This window comes from Nipponia nippon, unplaced genomic scaffold (assembly GCF_047370975.1).
Source record: "Nipponia nippon isolate SJK-2023a ecotype South Korea unplaced genomic scaffold, ASM4737097v1 scaffold_22, whole genome shotgun sequence".
Taxonomy (NCBI): domain Eukaryota; kingdom Metazoa; phylum Chordata; class Aves; order Pelecaniformes; family Threskiornithidae; genus Nipponia; species Nipponia nippon.
Window position 1 is genome coordinate 1,864,403 of NW_028262339.1, and position 20,500 is coordinate 1,884,902.

At 38.0% G+C, this 20,500-nt stretch overlaps 1 protein-coding gene across 6 annotated transcripts in view; it reads right to left on the bottom strand.

Moving 5' to 3' along the window:
* Positions 1 to 20,500, bottom strand: part of LOC104012734 (proprotein convertase subtilisin/kexin type 5) — a 206,167-nt gene that overhangs the window by 40,591 nt on the left and 145,076 nt on the right. For all 6 annotated transcript variants that reach the window (XM_087760253.1, XM_087760255.1, XM_087760254.1 and 3 more), the window contains one exon: positions 6,931 to 7,034. In XM_087760253.1, the coding sequence (XP_087616379.1) occupies positions 6,931 to 7,034 (104 nt within the window). The remainder of the gene's footprint in view (positions 1 to 6,930; positions 7,035 to 20,500) is intronic.

Sequence of the window (20,500 nt, forward strand, 5' to 3'; positions counted from 1 at the left end):
CCCATCAAATAATAAAAACACCTTTTGGTGAGAGCCTATATGCTAGGCTTCATCTCAGAACAGATGATGACAGATGAGTTAAAGGAACTGTAAATGAAAATGCTGACAGATTGTTAGGAGACACAAAGATACCATTTCTGTGCTGTCAGATGTATCAGACACATGGTGCAGAACTTCTGTCTTGTACAATGACTGTGTTTGTTCAGAGGTGTTGGTGCTTCAGAGGAATATTTACACTCTAATTCCTGACTGAGTATAGGGCAGCAGCAGGATTTTGGCAGAGAAAGTTTATATATAAATGTGCATACAGTTGTAATGAAGTGTTTTGCAAATTATTTAATAATTTGCAAATTTTTAGAATTGAAATTATACCAGCCTCATCCCAAAGCACAGAAAATATTAATTAAGTCAATAGACTTCACACTATCCTGGTAGTTCTGTACAGTACATACAGACCAGTAACCTGAGGCAAAAGGAAATTAAACAATCAGCCAAGTTTACAGATAGTTGGACCAGTAACATTAACACTGTTAACAGACTTTGTGGATGAATTTCTGCATCCACTGAGTTAATAGCAACACTTCCATTGATTTGCATGAGCTTTTTTTTCCAGAAGGAAATAGCAATACAGTTATACACAACTTCAGGCATCTAACTGATCTGAATTGTTCTCTATGGGGGCACTTATCTTTCCCATTTATTAAACAGGGAGCATAGGCTCCTTGATGCTCTAGATCCTACCAAGATGCTCTAAATGCCTAACTGGCCTAAATCCCAGTCCCACTAAAGTAGACACTCTGATAATAAAACAATTGCCAGTTTTGTAATCACTGAAAATGAAATATAACAATGCAATGGCAACAAAGAGCTTTGGTCTTCCCAAAGGGAGGTGTTTGTTGCTTTTTTTAAAAAGACAGAACTACCCCCCTGCATAAGATGTTTACGTAGTTTGTCATGGATGTAAATGAGAAATGTGGGCTTCATTGTCTATAAGTAAAGCATTCTGCTTTGGAGAATTGTATTGGTTTATCATACACTTTTTAATTCAGTGTTCCTGGTTTTTCTTTCTTAATACTGCAAAATGGAAATCTACATTTCATATTAAGTGGTAGACTCTGAGGTTATGTGTCCACAGGGGAAGACTCTGTTCCTCCATTTCCCTTCCACCCAGTCTTTTGCAGACTTTTGCTAAAGGTCCGTGTTGGGCTTGTTAAAAGAAAGTAATGTCAAAGGTTATTATTCCCATGATCTGTGTACTGTTAATGTTGTCAATGCTCTTGGCAATGCCTGGAATACTAGGATCTGCAGAGTATAGTAATTGTGCATATATTTAGGACAGACGGACATCAAATCTGTAAGTTGTTGAGCAGAGGCACTATCTTTTAAAATTCTTTGTCTATTGTGCTGATCATGGATTGGTGATGATTCTGAGTGCTATTTCCTATCACACGTACTCTGTCAATGTTGGGGAGAGATGTGGTGGCACTTCTGCTCACTGTTAGACTAGCTAATTAATTATTAATTAAAATTAATAATTTTAGCTGGTTTGCTTGCCTGCTTTCCTGGTGCTAAACTGAATGCTACCCTGCGTTCCAACAACTACCAAGCAGGGGCTACAAGGTGAAAAGTGTTCAGATGAATCTAACCAGTCCACCTAATATAAAAGACTAATGCCTAGTTATGCGAATGAGTGCCAACATATCTCTCAGACTTTAAATCCACATAGGTTGAAGACTTTGTCATGTATATGTAAGATATAGTTGGATTGTCTTTCCAAAAATGTAGTTGCGTTTCCAGACTCTTACTCTCAGTTGCCTACTCAAGATTCTGGTTTGTGTGCCTCACATTTGGAAATGGCACGTTACATACTTGTTTCCTGATAAATGTAATTCCTGCAATATTAAAATCCTGTGGCTTAATGCCTGGCAGATAGGACTCTAGATCATAGAATCATAGAATCATAGAATATCTCAAGTTGGAAGGGACCCATAAGGATCATCGAGTCCAACTCCCTGCTCCTCCCAGGACTACCTAAAACTAAACCATATGACTAAGAGCATCGTCCAGACACTCCTTGAACTCAGACAGGCTTGGTGCCGTGACCACTTCCTGGGGAGCCTGTTCCAGTGACTGACCACCCTCTCAGTGAAGAACCTTTTCCTAAGGTCCAATCTGAACTTCCCCTGATGCAGCTTCATTCTGTTTCCTTGTGTCCTATTGCTGGTCACCAGAAAGAGGCGATCAGCACCTCCCCCTCTGCTGCCCCCCTTGAAGAAGTTGTAGACTGCAATGAGGTCACCCCTCAGCCTTCTCTTCTCTAAGCTGAATAAACCAAGTGACCTCAGCCGCTCCTCATAAGTCTTGCCCTCGAGGCCTTTCACCATCTTGGTCACCCGAGCTGGAGCCTTTTTCAAAGACTAATATGTTTGGAAGCAAAATCTAGCTTAAAAGGATTCCCTGGATGGTGTAAAGCTGCAGAAATAGCTGTGTCATGGCTTGGCAATGAGGCTATGGGCCTGCTGAGAGGAGCGAGTGGCCAGAGGACATGGCCCTAGGGGTATTCCTGGTGAGGAGACATTGCCTTGATCCAACAAAGCCCCCAGAAAGTGAGAGAAACAAGTCACATGAGATTTAATTTGCCGATGTTCCTCAACAAGTGGAACCTAGAAGATACTGACAGCAAAGTTGTCTTCCTGAAAATATCAGCTTCATTTTTCAATCACAAAAAATTAGTCTAATTTGCATAGGATACAGTCTGTTCCACTCTTACAAAGTAAAATCAATGCAATTTCATGTGTTTGGTGTTAGCTAGCCAAACAACCCAAAAATGACAGCCAAACTCAAAGCCCATGTTCTACATGCTCTGTGCACCATGTGTATGGGCTGTAGGGGTGGGTATAACTTGATATTGGCTCTTATCACCATATGCAAATACCAGCTAGAATCTGTAAGATTGGAAGGTCTTTTGATATATGTACAGCTTTGGTTGATATATCAGTTCTTGAGTGTTTGCCATTTTCAGGAGTCTTATACCAGCTTCTAACAATGTTTTCAAAATATAATTTCATATCATTATTTAAAATATGCAGCATGGTGCTTATGGATAGCTTTTTTTTTTTTCTCTGAAATGTACATGCTGTTGTGCAGATTTTCTCACTGCTCTCTGAATTTGTGCCTGGTTACTGGTCACCTTACAGCAATTTAAATCTGACCAATCATAGGAACATAGATAGTCTTGTCTCTTCATCAGTCCCAGAATTGGTAATGCTCTGGTTACAAGAATAATCACCAGTTTTATTAAACACTATAACACTATAATTAAAAAATTATATTCAAAGGCCACTTCTCTCTCCTAAAGTAGCCAACTGTGATACTTTGGCTAATCTAAATGGATGGGATTTAGCTCTGCTAGTATGTTATTATTCCCTGGCAAATGAGATTGCTCTCAATTTCTGTAGGAAGACTACCTCCACCAGGCCTAGAAATGTCTTGAAATGGAAAAAAGTGGCTAGAGTTTTGATTTTCATTTATCTTTCAGTGGCATTTTTTTTCACTGTACTGAAGTGTTATTATCTACACTTTAGAGCCAAGACAACTGAAGGATGTTCTCTAAAATCTCCCTGCAAATTAATAGTATTCCCTCACTCTGAATGGTCCGTTTACCCAGAGAATTTTCTTTGAGAGTATATAGAGCTTCAGTTACATATAAAGAATTTTTCAGATTATTTGATCATTTTTCTTAAAACTGCAGTGTTTTGTTTCTTTCAACCTAGAAACAAATGAGCATTAACGCAGTGTTCCCTTTTTATGAATGCAGTGGGAAGCTCTATTGTTGACCAAACAATTGACATAACAATGAGCCTTTGCATACCAATCTGCCACAGCAGAAACAGTTTGACAATTTTGGTATCTTCACAAAAAGAGATATTCTCTAGTATTTTTCTAAATAACTGGTTAATCAGCTGCTTAATTATTTAAAAAACCTCTGATTTTGAAGCCAAATTGAGCCAAATTGATCTCTTTATCTAGTGACAAATTATATTTACAACTGACTAGACAAAAAAATACTCTGAGTACTCAGTCTTTCTTTTTGAGAATATCAAGTAATAAATTCCTGTGTATAGATATCTGCTGGCTGACAACAAAACAAAACAAAACAAAACAAAACAAAACAAAACAAAACAAAACAATAACAGTAAAAAATTCTTGCCCCTTCCTTTCTTCATTCTGTTGACATACATTTAATGAATGCTGTTTACTTACCAGAAAATGAAACAAATAACTGACATTGCTTTAGCAAATCACTGGCTGGTTCAAGTGCTTTTCATGAAACAATCTTATTAATGTTAGACAGAAATATGGAGAACTTGCAATCAATAATGACATCTGTGAGCTCCTTCTGTGTGTTCTGCAACAGAGAAAGACTGCAAAGGACTATATTGAGGGACAATGTTGCCATGCAGCCTGGAAAAACATCCCACTGAAGAGGCATGCTGACCCACTTTCAACTACCAGCTTTTGCTGACCCTTTGTTGAGTGAGAGGTTCTTCCAAGTTTTTGTTGTTTTTACCCTTTCAGTTCTCATTTCTAAAGGAGCAAGTCTGTCTCTCCTTTTCTCCTATTTTTTTTTCTTTCTTCCCCAGCATGCATGGAAGAAAGGCAGATTGTTTCTCGTGACTCTCTTTGTTTTAGTTAATTAAAAAAAAAAAAAAAAAGCTTCCTCACCCTTACTTTGTTAAGACTATGCCTTGGAAGAAATATGGATCTTGTCATCAACAAAATTATGATACATTTCCTTAAGGTACTCAGATTAATCAGAGTAATTCATCTATTAAAAAGCATTCTTTAATTGTTAGTCTTGGCAACAGTGAAGGATAATAGTCAAATATTACCCTAAATATTGCCACGTGCAATAGTAACATACTGGTTTGGTCTTGCCAGCAGTGGTGTGTAAACACCAATTGAGTCCAGTTTCGAATGTTGTGATTTAATCTAAATCTTTTGCTTTTTCTTCTTCTAAAACCAACAGAGGTTTAAAGAAAGCTGGATTTTTATTGCAAGCATTTGCTCAGCCTAACTTGCCGGATAATTTAGTTAAAACTAGTGCTTTTATTTGAGTTAAAGTTGATTCCTGAGCTCCATAGAGGTTGAGGCACTTAGTTTGTCTTCCTCTTTTTCAATTCCACCATGGAGTCTACAGTGGAGTTCTGCCAGGTCAAGTTGTATTTCCTGACTCCCAGTCCCCTAGTTGATCTTATCTGTGTTCATGATTTTGCACAAGTGGGGGAAAACCCTTTTTCACCCCTTTTCTTCTATATATATCAACAAATAGAAAAATGTATAGCTCCAAGGATTCAGATTAAGCTAGCTAGTGGTGTAACAGTCCATGTCCTGCTGCCAATGCTGTTAATGACAGTGTGTTAGTGTGACTTCTCTTTTGCTAATGAGTGACAGCTGCTGTGAAGTGAATCATAGACTGTTTGCCTCTCCCAGGAAACAAGTGGAAAACCACAAAAAGATAGAATTTTGAAAGTGAGTTAGGGAAAAAACAACCAACTCTGTTTTATGCTACTTGAAAACTATTGTTTGAATTTCAGATAGCTCCAACAAAATGATAATGCAGTCATGATTTCTTGCCAAAACTTTTGAAATACTGGGTTATGTTTCACAATAACAAAAACTGTAATGTTATCATAATTAAGATATTATTTCTCACTGTATGTGTTTTTGCATGTGGTTGTGTGCTTGTTGTAAATGGGACAAACCCAGGTCAAAATCTTCACATGGTGAAGGGGTTGGAGTCAAATACCCATTTCTAAATGTATCCTTTGTAGTTAGGGTCTGGTTTGGATCCAGAAATGAAAGCTGTTTTGTTTGGTTTCTATTCAGTTGCAGCAGCAATGTCATAGGTCAGAATGATATATTAAAGATGCTCTATGGTAGCAGTGCCTTGATCTAGAATAGATTAACACTAGGCTTCAGTTTTAAAATGAAACTAGTGTAAAGATTTGATGGTTCTTATATATTATATTCTGGTCTCAAGAGATCCTAGCACAAAATAGTTCAAATCTCAAGACATATGCTCATCTTAAAAGAAGTTCTGCAGTCTTGGGCAGATTTCTCATGAAAGGAGAATCAGAAATAAGACATTCTGGGGTTGTTTTTTAGATGCAATCCAGACTGAAAGCAGTTAAGAGTATAGTGAATGGGAATCAGAAGCCAAGCCATGTTGAAATACAACATGTATGGATTCAAGGTCCAGTTTTAACCCATCTTGAAAATATATGTCTTATTTAGTGGCACAATTGTGTACTTCTGCTCACATTATAGAAGATACAGCCTAAAGAGGTAATTTTAATACAAAAATATAAGACACTACAAAATTTTAGAAACCTACATTAGAGCTGATTGAAGAGTATGATTTCTGTCCCATTAAAAATCTTGATAACTCAACGTTTGTTTTTGTCCTAAATCTTAAATATTGAAAAATGTAGGGTGACTGATATAATTCTGAAATTTGAGAATACTGTTTTGTCATTTTTTAATCAAAATTATCAGCAATTCTAAATGAGAATGTGGTCTGAACCCAGTAACTGCTACAACTCCAACTCTAGGCTATTTTATGAGTATACTAGGTATACAAGGATAAATTTTAAAACACCTGATTTACTTAGTTTTCTGCAAGCATTGCACAAATTAGGACCAAAAGGGACTACCAGGATCTGGCCAATGCCTTTTGTAGCTGCATTTTTGGGTTTAGCCATTTTTAGAACATTTCTTTATAAAAGAGAAGATAGGCCCCTTTTGTTAATGGCAAGACTCAAAGCTATGCACAACACAGGGTCAACCAAACTACTTGAGATTATTTCCTTTTAAAAAATGTCAAAAATTATGTTGCCTCTGATGACAAAGAAGAAAGGAAGCTCTCACCCTTATAACCAGCTGCATTGGTTTTCCAGTCGTTAGCATTCAGATGTCCTGTACGTGAAGTCCTGACAATAATATGCTGTATGTCTCTCCAGGTCAGAAATGGACTATGAAAAGGGGGAAAGACAAAGTAAAAAATCAGACATTTTACCAGAATGGAGGGATAAAATATCCAAACAAAATAAATTGCAATTTCTCTTCCCTGTTCTCCTTTGTTCTATTCAAAATAGCATGTCCTAATTTTACAGAATTACTCTATAAAATTGTTTATTCAGCTAGGAGGTTTGCATTAAGCAGACTATAAAGATATATGATATATCATATACTGTATAAAACTTCTAATGCTTTGCTGAGCAAGGGAACAAAAAGGAGTACGTTTCACCCAGAGGTAATTTGTATGACCACCAACCACTATATGTGATTACCTACCTTGACCAGTTAAAAGCTAAAGAAAAGCAAATTGATGGCTCACTGAATAGCTTTACTAAATCTTAGTAACTAAGCCCTCAAGCTGGAAATTTTTTTAGGCTTTCAACTCCTATTGAAGCTATTTCAGATGACTCTGTTGTTATTCACTTGTCTGTTACCCTGGGTCTTGGAATTTGCTGTGGCTCCACATATTCTTTAAGAAGCCCAAATTGCCAGCACTGAATTTGAATAGTTACAGAGCAAGTGTCTGATAGCACAGAGGTGAATTCCTTTAACAGATTCCTAATAACTTGTCTGCCATGACAGTGAAAGACAATACATCCTTACTATGAAATTAGACTATGAGTCTAGCTATTTGAAATTTCAGTGAGAATTTATTTGGGAAACAGATATAGGGTAATAAAAAACATACAGAAATATCCAGGTCTTCTATGAGTCCCCCGACATTGGAACACATAGAAAAATCTCACGCAACTCTGTTTGATGTGCACAGGCAAATGCTGTCTCGGATGGCTTCTTACACACACACACCCCCCCCCGGTAGTGTTTCACATCTTCCAGAACTTGTTTTCTCAAAGTATATATTTTTTTTAAATACTTGAGTAATCGGTGCTGTATGGCACTTAACTATGGAAGTAGAATCTTGCTTATCCTGTGAGCTGAAATCAAGCTATTAAGAAACAATCGAATACATGTTCAGGAGAAGGCAGTAGGGACATAGAAGTTATTGCAAACCTGTAATTGACCCGTTTATAGAAAAACATTCCCCTATCTTATCCTCAGTGCACATATAGACGTATATTGATGGGTATTAAAGAAAAGGAAGTTCACCTGTCTGGGTGGAAATACAGAAAATGAAAACCAATTATGTTTCGGAACCATGGTCTATAATTTTATATAACGGAGAAAAACTTGGGATGTAAAGGACATTCACTCACATATGACATTCACAAATTTTACTTTCCAATAGCCTTATAATCTGTATGCTTCAAATCAAGTAGGAGTTGCCAAGAAAAAATCAGGCTTCTTTTATGCAACTAGGTTGTAAGGGACAGTCTAAAGAAGGGTACCGAACCATTTAACTATACACATTTTTCTCGCTTCCTTTGCAGTAATACCATTTTATTTCTGAGTGTATATTTTCCATTGCAGAATATTTCCCAGTGGGTGTGTGGGGCCCATGGGTATGCTGATACAACCTAGCACCTTTCTAGCTACAGTTGGCACATCACAGGAAGTGGTGTATATTTTTCTGGCATCATCACAAAAAGTCCTGTTTGTGCTAGCTGTTGAAACATACAGTGGAGCTGGAATAATCCGAAGAAGGAAGATGATTTATAATTGAATCTCTGATTGACTGTAGCCAGATTTTTTGGTAATTTCTTCTAAGCTGTGTAAATTTGTGACCCTTTAATTTCTCTGTCTGTGTACAAGGTATGATGGTACTCTTATGTTTAAATTATTATGTTATTTTTAAGGAGAGCTGATGCCTTCTGGCCCTGAACATTTATTAAAACATTAATATGCCCACAGATACAGTTTTACCTTAAGGTGGAATTTCTCACACTAGACCGTTAGACTAGAATGACAGTAATACTTTATCCACCTGAGCTGGTAAAAACAACTGCAAAAAAAAAGAAATGTCATTCATGAGCATTAAGGGCTTGTAAGACAGGATATGCTTGGACTGTTACATAACATGCTTCAAGAAAAAAAATCAATAAGATATTATACCAGCTCAGGAATTCTATTGGGAGCCTGTATAAAGTCTTAGAAAAACATGTTTCAGGCCTTCAGGAAGACCTTCAGGACAAGAGCTGCGTTCTTTATAATCTGGGATCTAAACAATCTATAATTACATAAAGCAAGCTGTCCATGCTACTGGTAAAAAATAAGGCACTAAAATACTAACAACTTTAAAAGGAGAGTTTCAAGATAGGGTACGCTCAACTGATAATTTAAAGAGGAATGGTGGATAAAGGATATAAGGATATAGTAGACTCCACTTGATAATACTAAACTCCCATAAATTGGAATTAGTCATCCAGTCAGAAAATGAGATTACATATCAAAATCATGGTTTACTTTTAAAAACAAAAACCATGTCAGACCTTGAAAACTGAGCCATTCACTGTTGTATCTACCATCCTTATCTAACCATAAAAAATAATGCAAGAATTTCTGGGGCAGAAAACCTTTGATCAAAGGTCTGATTTCCAGGACACAAAAAGGTATATAGTTAAATCAATGTCTCTTATACAATCTCCATATCTGTTTGCTTACTCTAGTATTCATGAGATATATGTTTTTATATTTTCTTCTGAAGGAATGATGGTTTGTTACATCTAATAGGTTTAACATCATAAGAACAACATTCAAACCAATTTCTATAGCCTACTATAGGACCTTCACTACACTAAGAATTGTGTTATTGCCAGATTGAAATTTCCTCTCTAAAGTAGATATCTCATTTGAAACAGAATAGGTCTGCAATTGTTTGCCCATAATTTCTTCCAGACACTTTAACAACAACAACAAAGAAACTGGAATGAAGTCAAAACAGCAGTTCATTTGGAGAAAGAAGAAGGATTTTTTGTTTTATTTTGGTTTGTTTTTAAACAGGACAGCCTTGCAGCCAATTTTAAAGCATCTGAAAAAATCACAGAATTGGTCAAATATTTGTAAAACATGTCAAAAGTTCATCCTAAGTGAGTAAACAGTTGTTTGCTAGCCATGTGGGCCACAGATCCAGACAAGATGTCATTGATGTTAATTGGTTGATTAATCTCAAAAGAATTAATAGCTAAACATCTTGAAATGAACAAATACATTATCAAGAACAGTACTAACTCTGCTTGAGAAAGGATTGATTTAAAAAACTGAGCAATTTCCTTCCAAGAAAAAAATTTTTATTGATTTCATCTGAAATTGTCTTGGGATTATACATACCAGACAATACTCAAAATCATGTCAGAATAAGCAGAAGTGAGAACAATTAGATACAAAATTGTTTGTCCGACAGACAAAAAATAATGTATGTTGTGTCCTCAACAAGCTATTTATACTCTGAGATACAGCCCTCTTCTTTCAGGCTTCTCAAAATGTTTATGAAACAAATGAGAAAAAATTAAACAGAACAAGTATATTAAATTTTATTACAGTAATATTCATTTGAGATTAAACTGTATCTTTAAACAAGAGCAAATAAATAACATTATTCAAGCTGCTTAGAAATAGTAAATCATCATTTTTGGCCAAATCTGATTTCTTCATTCCACAAGTGGTCTCCCTAGTGACAATTGGGCTAATCCTGGAAAAAGTAAAGAATTCAGGCTCTATTCTTTTTCCATAATGATACAGTGCCAAAAATAACTGTTCAAAATAATCAATGCAAGAGGACAATAAGCAAAAATATCACTGAATGCAATAATGATACAAATGGGGTGAAAATTTAGTTTTGCCTTTGTAGCAAAATGATATTGCTAACAAAATGAATAATGGTTGCTACATTATTTTCATAAGCAGCAGTTTGTGACAAATATGACCTAATTTGAAAAAAATTTATTGTCAAAATAGCAGAGAATTGTTGGAAGAATACAATAAATGTTTCTTCAAAAATCAAAGACAAACCACAGTATCACAGGATGAATTAAGAAAAAGAAACACTTTTCAATTTGGAAGAATCAAATGACTTTACTTTGTAAATCTTAGTTATGACAGGACGGACATGGATAATTATTGTTATAAACAATCTAAAAAGTCTCTATGCCCTAGATATCTTGTAGTGCAGTGGGAGATAATACAAATAGTTATAAGTTTTAAAATTGCAACTTGTGTTCCACTAGTTTCTGCATGACCCCACCCTTAAGGGGCCTATGATTTATAAGCAAAGCATAACAAACAGTTGTCTGGTTTATTCATACTTTCCCATCACTTATAAGTCAGCCAACTTGTCCTGTGTTATCTACAACCCTATTACCTGCTCTAATGACCCCATGGACAGGAATATTGGCTGTGTTAATGGGAGTCATTCTTCTTTCCCAGGTTGCATAAAGAGTCAGTGTGAAGATGCCTATTGCAACAGAGGAGGGATGAGACATGAAGATGGCCTCTCGTTGTGTCTATCCTGTGCATAAATATCTAAATGGTCTACACCGTAACCATTTTATTCCTGAAAATCAGGAGTTACAGAAATGGACCCCAGTGTTTAACAATCCAGTCATGCATATGGACAGACACAACACACACTTTTGAGTGCCTCACACTCTTAGAGGTTCTGATGATCATGTACTCTGCAAATAACCTTGTTAACTCCCTGCTAGAAAAGAATATCATGAGCTTGCTGATCAGCATCTAGCTCTTTCACTGTAAATGTAAACTTTTTGTTTCTGCTCTAGTGGTCTTTTCTTTAGCTGACCTAGTACTGATCATTCAATTAGCATATCAAACAAAATTACTTTATTTGGTTGCTTCAGAATTAGCTCTCAACTCTGTGCTTACAGTTATTTTCTGGGTTCCAGATGGCATATCAGGAATTTCTCACTTCTGCTACTATTTTCTCATTGCTATTCAATTTCACCCAATGGTATCCATCTGAAAGAAAGCCAGGACAAACTTAATCTGGCTAATGCCAAGACTCTCTTAAAAAAATTAATGGCAATTGAAAATACCATAAGTCAAAGGTCAATTATTAGTAGCATTAAGGGCATATGCAATAGACCTCTGTCTAAAGAGATGTGCAATTAATAAAATTTTGGGAAAATATCTTTCTAGGATCAAAACTGCTGTCAGTAGCCTTTTTTTTACACTAATTGTCACAGTTCTCTTTTTCCATCAATATCTTAATTTAGGTACTGGATAAAGAAAAGTGGAATGACGCTGAAAACAAAATGCTGACTAAAACTCATTAAGAGCACAGAATTCAAACCAATTACATTCTGAAGTTTCCTGACATCCACCAAAGATCACTGTGGAAAGACACACTGGATCCATCCATTCCAACAGTCACTAACAAACTAACTTCAGTACATCATTAATATCATAAACATATACACCTTAAACATCTCAAACTCACAAATTCTACAACTTCAGAAGTTTTCTGTTTAAAACTATAGCTTTTAAAAATTCTTTTCAAGGTAGTAACATTTGCCTTCCCAACATCATCTTTAGTAGTTTATGCTTGGCTCTGCTTTATGCCATTAAGTTTATATTAGTGCAACATCTCCATAGTTTTTGCAATGCATCCTAGTCTCTTCATGAGTCAGGGTTTAAAGGCTTTTTGACTGGCTACCATCTTTTGACTATCCATCTTTTGGATTATCTTCTTATTATTGTTTTTTTTAGGACAGAATACAGGATACTGGTTGTAGAGAACTGCTAGTGTAAAACAACATGTCTCAAACAGCCTGGGTGCTAAAACCACAATGCAGAGCGACGGTCGCTAGGACCCAGGACCGGACAGTACCCTGGAGTGAGGGTGAGGGAGGGAGCCCTGTGGAGACAGGGCGGCCTTGCCTCCACCCCATCCCCCGCGGTCTGTGAAGCGTCTTATTACCCCCCACACCTACTGCCTGGGGGACAGTCCTGGTATCACTCCTCTTGTGACACTGTGACGTGACACTGGTATACAAATTTAATAGTCTGTTAATTGCAAGCAGTGGGCTCAGAGCATACTTAGATACTTTGCTCTACTTCATTTTTTTTTACAATATTGTACAAAGGCAATTCTTCCTAGAAACAAACAACAACGAAGTGCAGAACTGAGACAGAGGTGATGACTGATAGCTCTTCTGAAAAACTTCCTCAGAAAGCTACTTTGAAGACTTTGAAAAGGAGGAACCAGAGATATATTGGCACACATGAGAATGACAGGATTCCAAATGCAAGAAACAGGATGTGAAAGACACAAAATGAGACCAAGGTAAAGATGGAAAGGAAACAATCAACAAAGACCATTGGAACGGATCAAAGATGGATGTGGTGTTTTGCCATGATCAAACTGATTATTGAATATGCTAATTAAATTAAACTAGATTAATCATTTCTGGAAAAATATGGATCCCCAAAGCTTTCACACTTTATTTGGTTTTGCCAAGTTATCCCTTTGGCAAAAAAGAATATTGAAATGCTTCTTGTCAACACTTTACTGTTGCTTAGATAGGTTCAGATTTTTGTACAGAAAAGTTTTTGTTGTTATGAGCCAAAGCTCTTTAGATTTTATTTAAAAATAGGAAAAGATGCTTTAATTTTAACTAAAAAATAAATTGATTTGCTTCCTTCTTTTGTGTTTTCATGCATTATCTTCAACTAAGTATAGCAGAGCAATAAATAACCTTGAGATGCTAGATTTGGTGAATACCATTTTTTCCTTTCAGACTTGAGCACTCCTTTCAGTGCATATATATGGGGTGATGGTCTGTTGTTCCAGGCCAAGTAAAACCTTATGGGTATTTGACATGTTCTAGCTCTTCTCACAAATACAAAAGGTTCTGTGCTGATACCTTGGTCAAATTCCAAAATTGATAGTTAATGGTCTCCTGCTCATCTAACTTCCCAAAGCAGTAGTAGCCTCTACCTTTACAGAATCGTAGAATCATAGAATGTCCTGAGTTGGAAGGGACCCACAAGGATCATCGAGTCCAACTCCTGTCCCTGCATAGGACAACTCCAAGAATCACACCATATGTCTGAGGGCATTGTCCAAATGCTTCTTGAATGTTGTCAGGCTCGGCACCGTAACTACCTCCCGGGGGAGACTGTTCCAGTGCTCCACCACCCTCTGGGCGAAGAACCTTTTCCTAATGTCCAACCTAAACCTCCCCTGGCATACCTTCCTGCTGTTCCCTCCGGTCCTATCATTGGTCGCCAGGGAGAAGAGATCAGCACCTGCCCCTCCTCCTTCCCTTGTGAGGAAGCTGTAGACCGTGATGAGGTCTCCCCTCAATCTCCTCTTCTCCAGGCTGAACAGACCAAGTGACTTCAGCTGCTCCTCGTACGGCTTCCCCTCTAAACCCTTCACCATCTTCGTGGCTCTCCTCTGGACACTCTCTAGTAGCTTCGTATCCTTTTTGTACTGTGGCGCCCAAAACTGCACACAGTACTCAAGATGAGGCCGCACCAGTGCGAAGTAGAGCGGGATAATCTCCTCCCTCGTCCGTCTAGCAATACAGTGCTTGATCCACCCCAGGGCACTGTTGGCCCTCCTGGCTGCCAGGGCACACTGCTGGCTCATGTTCAACTTGCCGTCGACCAGAAGCCCCAGATCCCTCTCCGCAGGGCTGCTCTCCAGCCTCTCGTTCCCCAGTCTGTATGTACATCCAGGGTTGCCCTGTCCCAGGTGCAAAATCCGGCACTTGCCCTTGTTAAACTTCATACAGTTGGTGATTGCCCAGCTCTCTAATTTGTCCAGATCTCTCTGCAGGGCCTCTCTGCCCTCGAGAGTGTCAACAGCTCCTCCCAGTTTTGCGTCATCGGCAAACTTTGATAACAAACCATCCAGTCCTGCATCCAAGTCATTTATGAAGATATTGAAGAGCACTGGCCCTAAGATGGATCCCTGCGGAACCCCGCTAGTGACTGGTCACCAGCCCGATGTAACCCCATTCACTATAACCCTTTGAGCCTGACCCGTCGGCCAATTACTCACCCATTGCATTCTGTGTTTATCCAGCTGTATGCTGGACATTTTGTCCAGGAGGATACTGTGAGAGACAGTATCAAAGGCTTTACTGAAGTCCAAAAAGATTACATCGACTGGCTTCCCTTGGTCAACTAGGTGGGTAACCTTGTCATAGAAGGAAATCAAGTTAGTCAAGCAGGACTTTCCCCTCGTGAATCCGTGCTGGCTGGGGCCAATGACTGCGTTGTCTTTCAGGTGTTTTCCAGTAACTCCCAGAATAATCTTCTCCATGATTTTGCCAGGCACAGAGGTGAGACTGACAGGCCTGTAGTTACCAGGATCATCCCTGTTGCCCTTCTTGAAGACTGGGACAACGTTTTCCAGCTTCCAGTCAACTGGGACCTCCCCAGATTCCCAAGAGCATTATGATTCCATATAGGCTGAAATATTATGAATTAAATCTACAGTTCACATTTTATTTTTGAAAAGTGGGAAATTACATCCCTGAAAAAGCAAGTGTGCTATTTTTAACTATGGTACTGACTTACAGAATGGAGTTAAAAAGCAGACATGACAAAGAAGTTTTGCTCAAATAATATTATTAATTTATATTCACAGATTTGTAATTAATAGCCCTCTGCTGCAAAAGTGAGACTGTGCATCCAGTTTGTTAAAGCTTTCACTTTACCCAGTTTAAAGAAAATGTGTGGTCATTTCGTTCTTTCTTCAGGGAACAAGACTCTGAAGTGCACCCACAAAAGAATTGAGAGTAAGTGCAGTTGTGATATGATGTGATGGATATATTTCTTTAGACTAACAGCAGGATAAGAAGCCATATGTTCACCAGTAATGGTGTATTTGTGTACCTGTATCAAATCTGCACACAGTGCAGTGCACACAGTGATGGCAGAGTCCAGAGCCTGCAGAGTATCGTCCTTTTCTCAGACACAGAAAATAGTAAGTGCTAATAAGAAAACAATCAATTGCCCATTTGCACGTGGCTAATGATGGCTTTCTGAGGAGAAATCCCTTAAGAGATATAGGTATCTGCATCACATTCCTTACTGTGCCTTCTCCAGAGGAAGAATGAAATGGGACTACCCAAAAGACAATGTGCATAGCCTGCTGAGGGACAACAACACAGAAACAACAGCAAGAAAAACCCTGGGTCAGTTGCTAGTTTTAGAATCAACTGTGATTGTACATCTGGGGAAGCCTTACATTATCTTAGGTTAATACAGGCAATTATGGTTAGCATGGTACCCAGGCTATTGATTTAATATGTCTGCCGATTCCAGTGATGCTGTACTACTTTTAATATACTTTTAATATAGTAGAGCTATGACACTGCAATCCAGTGAATCTGCTTCTCTTCTATTTTACTTGTTTTTCTCCTGCTGCAAGAACACAGAGCAGAAAAGATGGGCTTCCCATTCTGAAGGTTGGTGCATGAATGGCTGTCAGCACCTAATAAGAGTAACTTCAGAGAAAACCCTAATCACCCTTTAAAAGCTGAGGCTGGGGAACACTTAGTGAACCAAGAAACTATAGGGAACAGAGCTGTCAAACTCTTAAAGCTCTCAACAGAGCACATGCCAACTGAGATTCTTCAAAAACTTATAAAAGACATTGCCCTGGCATCAGAAGAATGGCTATCCACTTGTTCTATTTCTAACTGTTGCTCCAAAGCACAGACACACTAAATCTCAATGCAAAAGTTAAAAATGAGCACAGTCAAACTTTTTTTAACCTAGAGACAGTTTAAGAAATGGCTGGAAGGGAATTTTCTTAAAACCTTTCTTTAAAGCAAATTGCATGGAAAATTTCAGACCAAACGATTCCTCTTTGGCAAGGTTATATATAACTGAAACCAGGACCTTAAAATGGGAAACACTGGGCAACCTTAACTCAGGGAAATACTTTGAATTTAATCTCAATATAATAACTGAAATTGCAAAAGTGGCACAGGTGGTTAAAGCTCAAGAGAAACACAGGTTCTAAATTAAATATTTATGTTTACACTTTAAAGATACTTAATCATTAAGAGCATTATTTTAAACCTACTCCAAAAATGGAAAGATTCATAAAAAGATTTCTAACTCATAGTTTTTAAATATCCCTTTTGATAATAATCAGTCAATCAACAGAGCAAAGACCTAGCTAAGGCTGATGGACTTAAATAATAACCTCTCATTTTTTCTTACACTGGAATCTTATATACAAAGGTCACTTGAAAGCATTTCCACAGTTTGCTTCAACCACCTTATCACTTTTAGCCTCTTACTATATTTATGAACAAACAAGCTCCTCATAAATGGGACAAAACCCTGTCCTGACTTTGAAGACACAGAAATATGTTCTCTGTACCCAAAACTGTGCCTAAACAGACAGTATACTGCTTTTCTCCCCTGTTGATGGAGTATCTGTAAGAAAATCAATGTGGGAAGTGTTGCATCTGGTCAGTTTTCAAAAATCTGAAGTGTCTTTCTCTGACACTCTTGACCCCTTACAATCTGAATTCCGTTTTCCTTTCATCTGAGTGATTATACTTAGTTATACTGCCTTTTAAAAGAATGAGTTGCACTGTCAGTTTTCTGAATGGATCAGTGCTATCTGAAATCAATGGAATTCTTAATCTGTTCCCAGCACTACCTTGTGCTAGCCTTGCCTTCATACAGGTAAAGACAAATGAAGTATATAGCTCATCTGAAGAAAATAATGGGAGAAAACACAGACTCTTTCACAGACATAGCAGATTCATAATTCCATTTCAGGTGCTATTTCTAACTCATGTAACTGCATGTATAATTTATTTTTTTGGCACCACTGAAGCAACGTTTGTTTTTTTTTTTTTTTTTAATTTGGCTTCTCCATAGGAACATGGCACAATGCCCATCAGAATGAATGTGTCATACTGACTGTCTCTCCTGACTTTGATTCATCCAAATCCCAAGTTCAAACCTTTTATCAATGAGAAAGGTTTATTGATATCAACAGTGGATGGTACTAAGTAACGCAAATAGTTTAGTAATAAGATTATTACCTATGCTGACTAAATAAGTTATATTTTACACTCATAACTGCTGGTTTACAACTAACAAAATTCAGCACTGTGTAGAGACCATAAAGAAGTGCAATACACAAGCAAGCATTTATTCATAGAGCTTAAGCAAAATATTAGATTCACTGGGAATTGATCAGATAAAACAAGTGACTGCCATAAGAAAACCAAAGAATTTGAAGATTATAAGATGCCTTTGTGTGAGATAGTTGTTTCATATATACATTTCTGCATTATGCCCCCTAGGATTCCAAATAAGCATTTTGAAACTCAGTTGTACTTCTTTGTTTCCTGAAGGAAAACATGCCATTTTATACTCAAATAATGGACTGAAAATGTGATTCATAAGAAAGATGTGTTCATATAAGATTAAAATAGGGTAGTAAGTAGATCACTTTCCCAAAATTCTTCCTTGCCAAGATTTCAGGACCAGAGTCCAGTTGGAACAGCCAACTAAATGGAAGGTTCAAATCAGTAGGCAGGTAAGAGGTCCTCCATTAGCTCTTTGCCAGTCCTGCCATATGGGGCTTATCAAAGAAAGTGGCAGGTTGCAGTGGAAATCTGCATTGCTTATTTTCCATTGGTTTAATATTTCTTTGCATGTGAGTTAAAGCAACCTTTTTCTCACTATGAGTTCTAACTCATATCCAGGCCAGGCTAGTGCTCTATTTATTCCTCCACTGATGTGTCCCAGGAACTGAACTTGGCTTCTGGGGAAAACTGACCTCGTAAGCTTATACCCCTTCCATGCTATAGTTTATGGTGTTTTCCAGCACAAATTGGAATAAAACTATACATTATTCCAGACGTATTCAAGAAGTATTCAGAACTAAGTGCTCCAATTTTTTAACAGCTTGCTGTATGACAAGCATAATTAACCTTGCAAAAGCCCTTTCAAACTAATATCTTTAAAAAAATCTCACATAAACACTAGTGCTATTAGGACAGGCACTAATATGGATTTTAAGGAAGAACCTATGTAAATGCAGACTCTAGCTGTATGCAGACTAGTTCCAGTTAAGCCTTTATGTTGAGCCACAATATCATGTGTCCTTTATATGCCATATATTTTAAAATTATTGGAGAAAATACTTAAGATGGCTTTAAAATTTATGTTTTCATAGGGGTTGTGTTTTTTTTTAAATTCCTAGCATTTATTTAGAATCACCTAAATCTGCAGGTATCACAGGAGAAAAATATAACCCGAATCCTCCACCCACTTAGTGGATGAGGGAAAGGCTGTGGATGTTGTCTACCTGGACTTTAGTAAAGCCTTTGACACTGTCTCCCACAGCATTCTCCTGGAGAAGCTGGCTGCTCATGGCTTGGACGGGTGTACTCTTCAGTGGGTAAAAAACTGGCTGGATGGCCAGGCCCAAAGAGTTGTGGTAAATGGAGTTAAATCCAGTTGGCAACTGGTCACAAGTGGTGTTCCCCAGGGCTCAGTATTGGGGCCAGTTCTGTTCAATATCCTTATCCATGATCTGGATGAGGGGATTGAGTGCACCCTCAGGAAGTTTGCAAAAGACGCCAAGTTGGGTGGAAGTGTCGATCTGCTGGAGGGTAGGAAAGCCCTACAGAGGGACCTGGACAGGCTGCATCGATGGGCCGGGGCCAACTGTATGAGGTTCAACAAGGCTAAGTGCCGGGTCCTGCCCTTGGGTCACAACAACCCCATGCAACGCTACAGGCTGGGGGAGGAGTGGCTGGAGAGCTGTCTGGCAGAAAAGGACCTGGGAGTGTTGGTTGACAGCCAGCTGAATATGAGCCAGCAGTGTGCCCAGGTGGCCAAGAAGGCCAATGGCATCCTGGCTTGTATCAGGGATAGTGTGGCCAGCAGGACTAGGGAAGTGATTGTCCTCCTGTACTCAGCACTGGTGAGACCTCACCTCGAATACTGTGTTCAGTTTTATGAGTCTTATGAGGAGTGGAATTGTGGCTGTTTAGCCTGGAGAAAAGGAGGCTGAGGGGAGACCTTATCACTCTCTACAACTACCTGAAAGGAGGTTGCAGTGAGTTGGGGGTCGGTCTCTTCTCCCAATTAACAAGTGATAGGACTAGAGGAACTATAGCCTCAAGTTGTGCCAGGGGAGGTTTAGGTTGGATATTAGGAATGTTAGATATTAGTAATTTACAGAAGAAAAATCCAATGGCAAGGAAGGCTTTCTTTTTTTTTTTTCATTTCTGATGGTGGCTCTATTCAGAAGATTAGTAGTACTCATAGTAGAGTAATGTTAGTGAATGGAAGGGAAATGAAGTGGTAAAATGCATGAAAAGAACATTTATGATGCAATTAAAATAATTCAGTTGAAATTATTCAGCTATTAATTTGGAATGAAGTGAGAACCCTCAATTTACTGAAACTGAACATAATCTGAAAGAAGGCAAAATCGATAAATTTTCACCCTGAATCTCTTGTACCATGCAACAGAGTACTAAAAATATAAAAAGTGACTAGGATATTT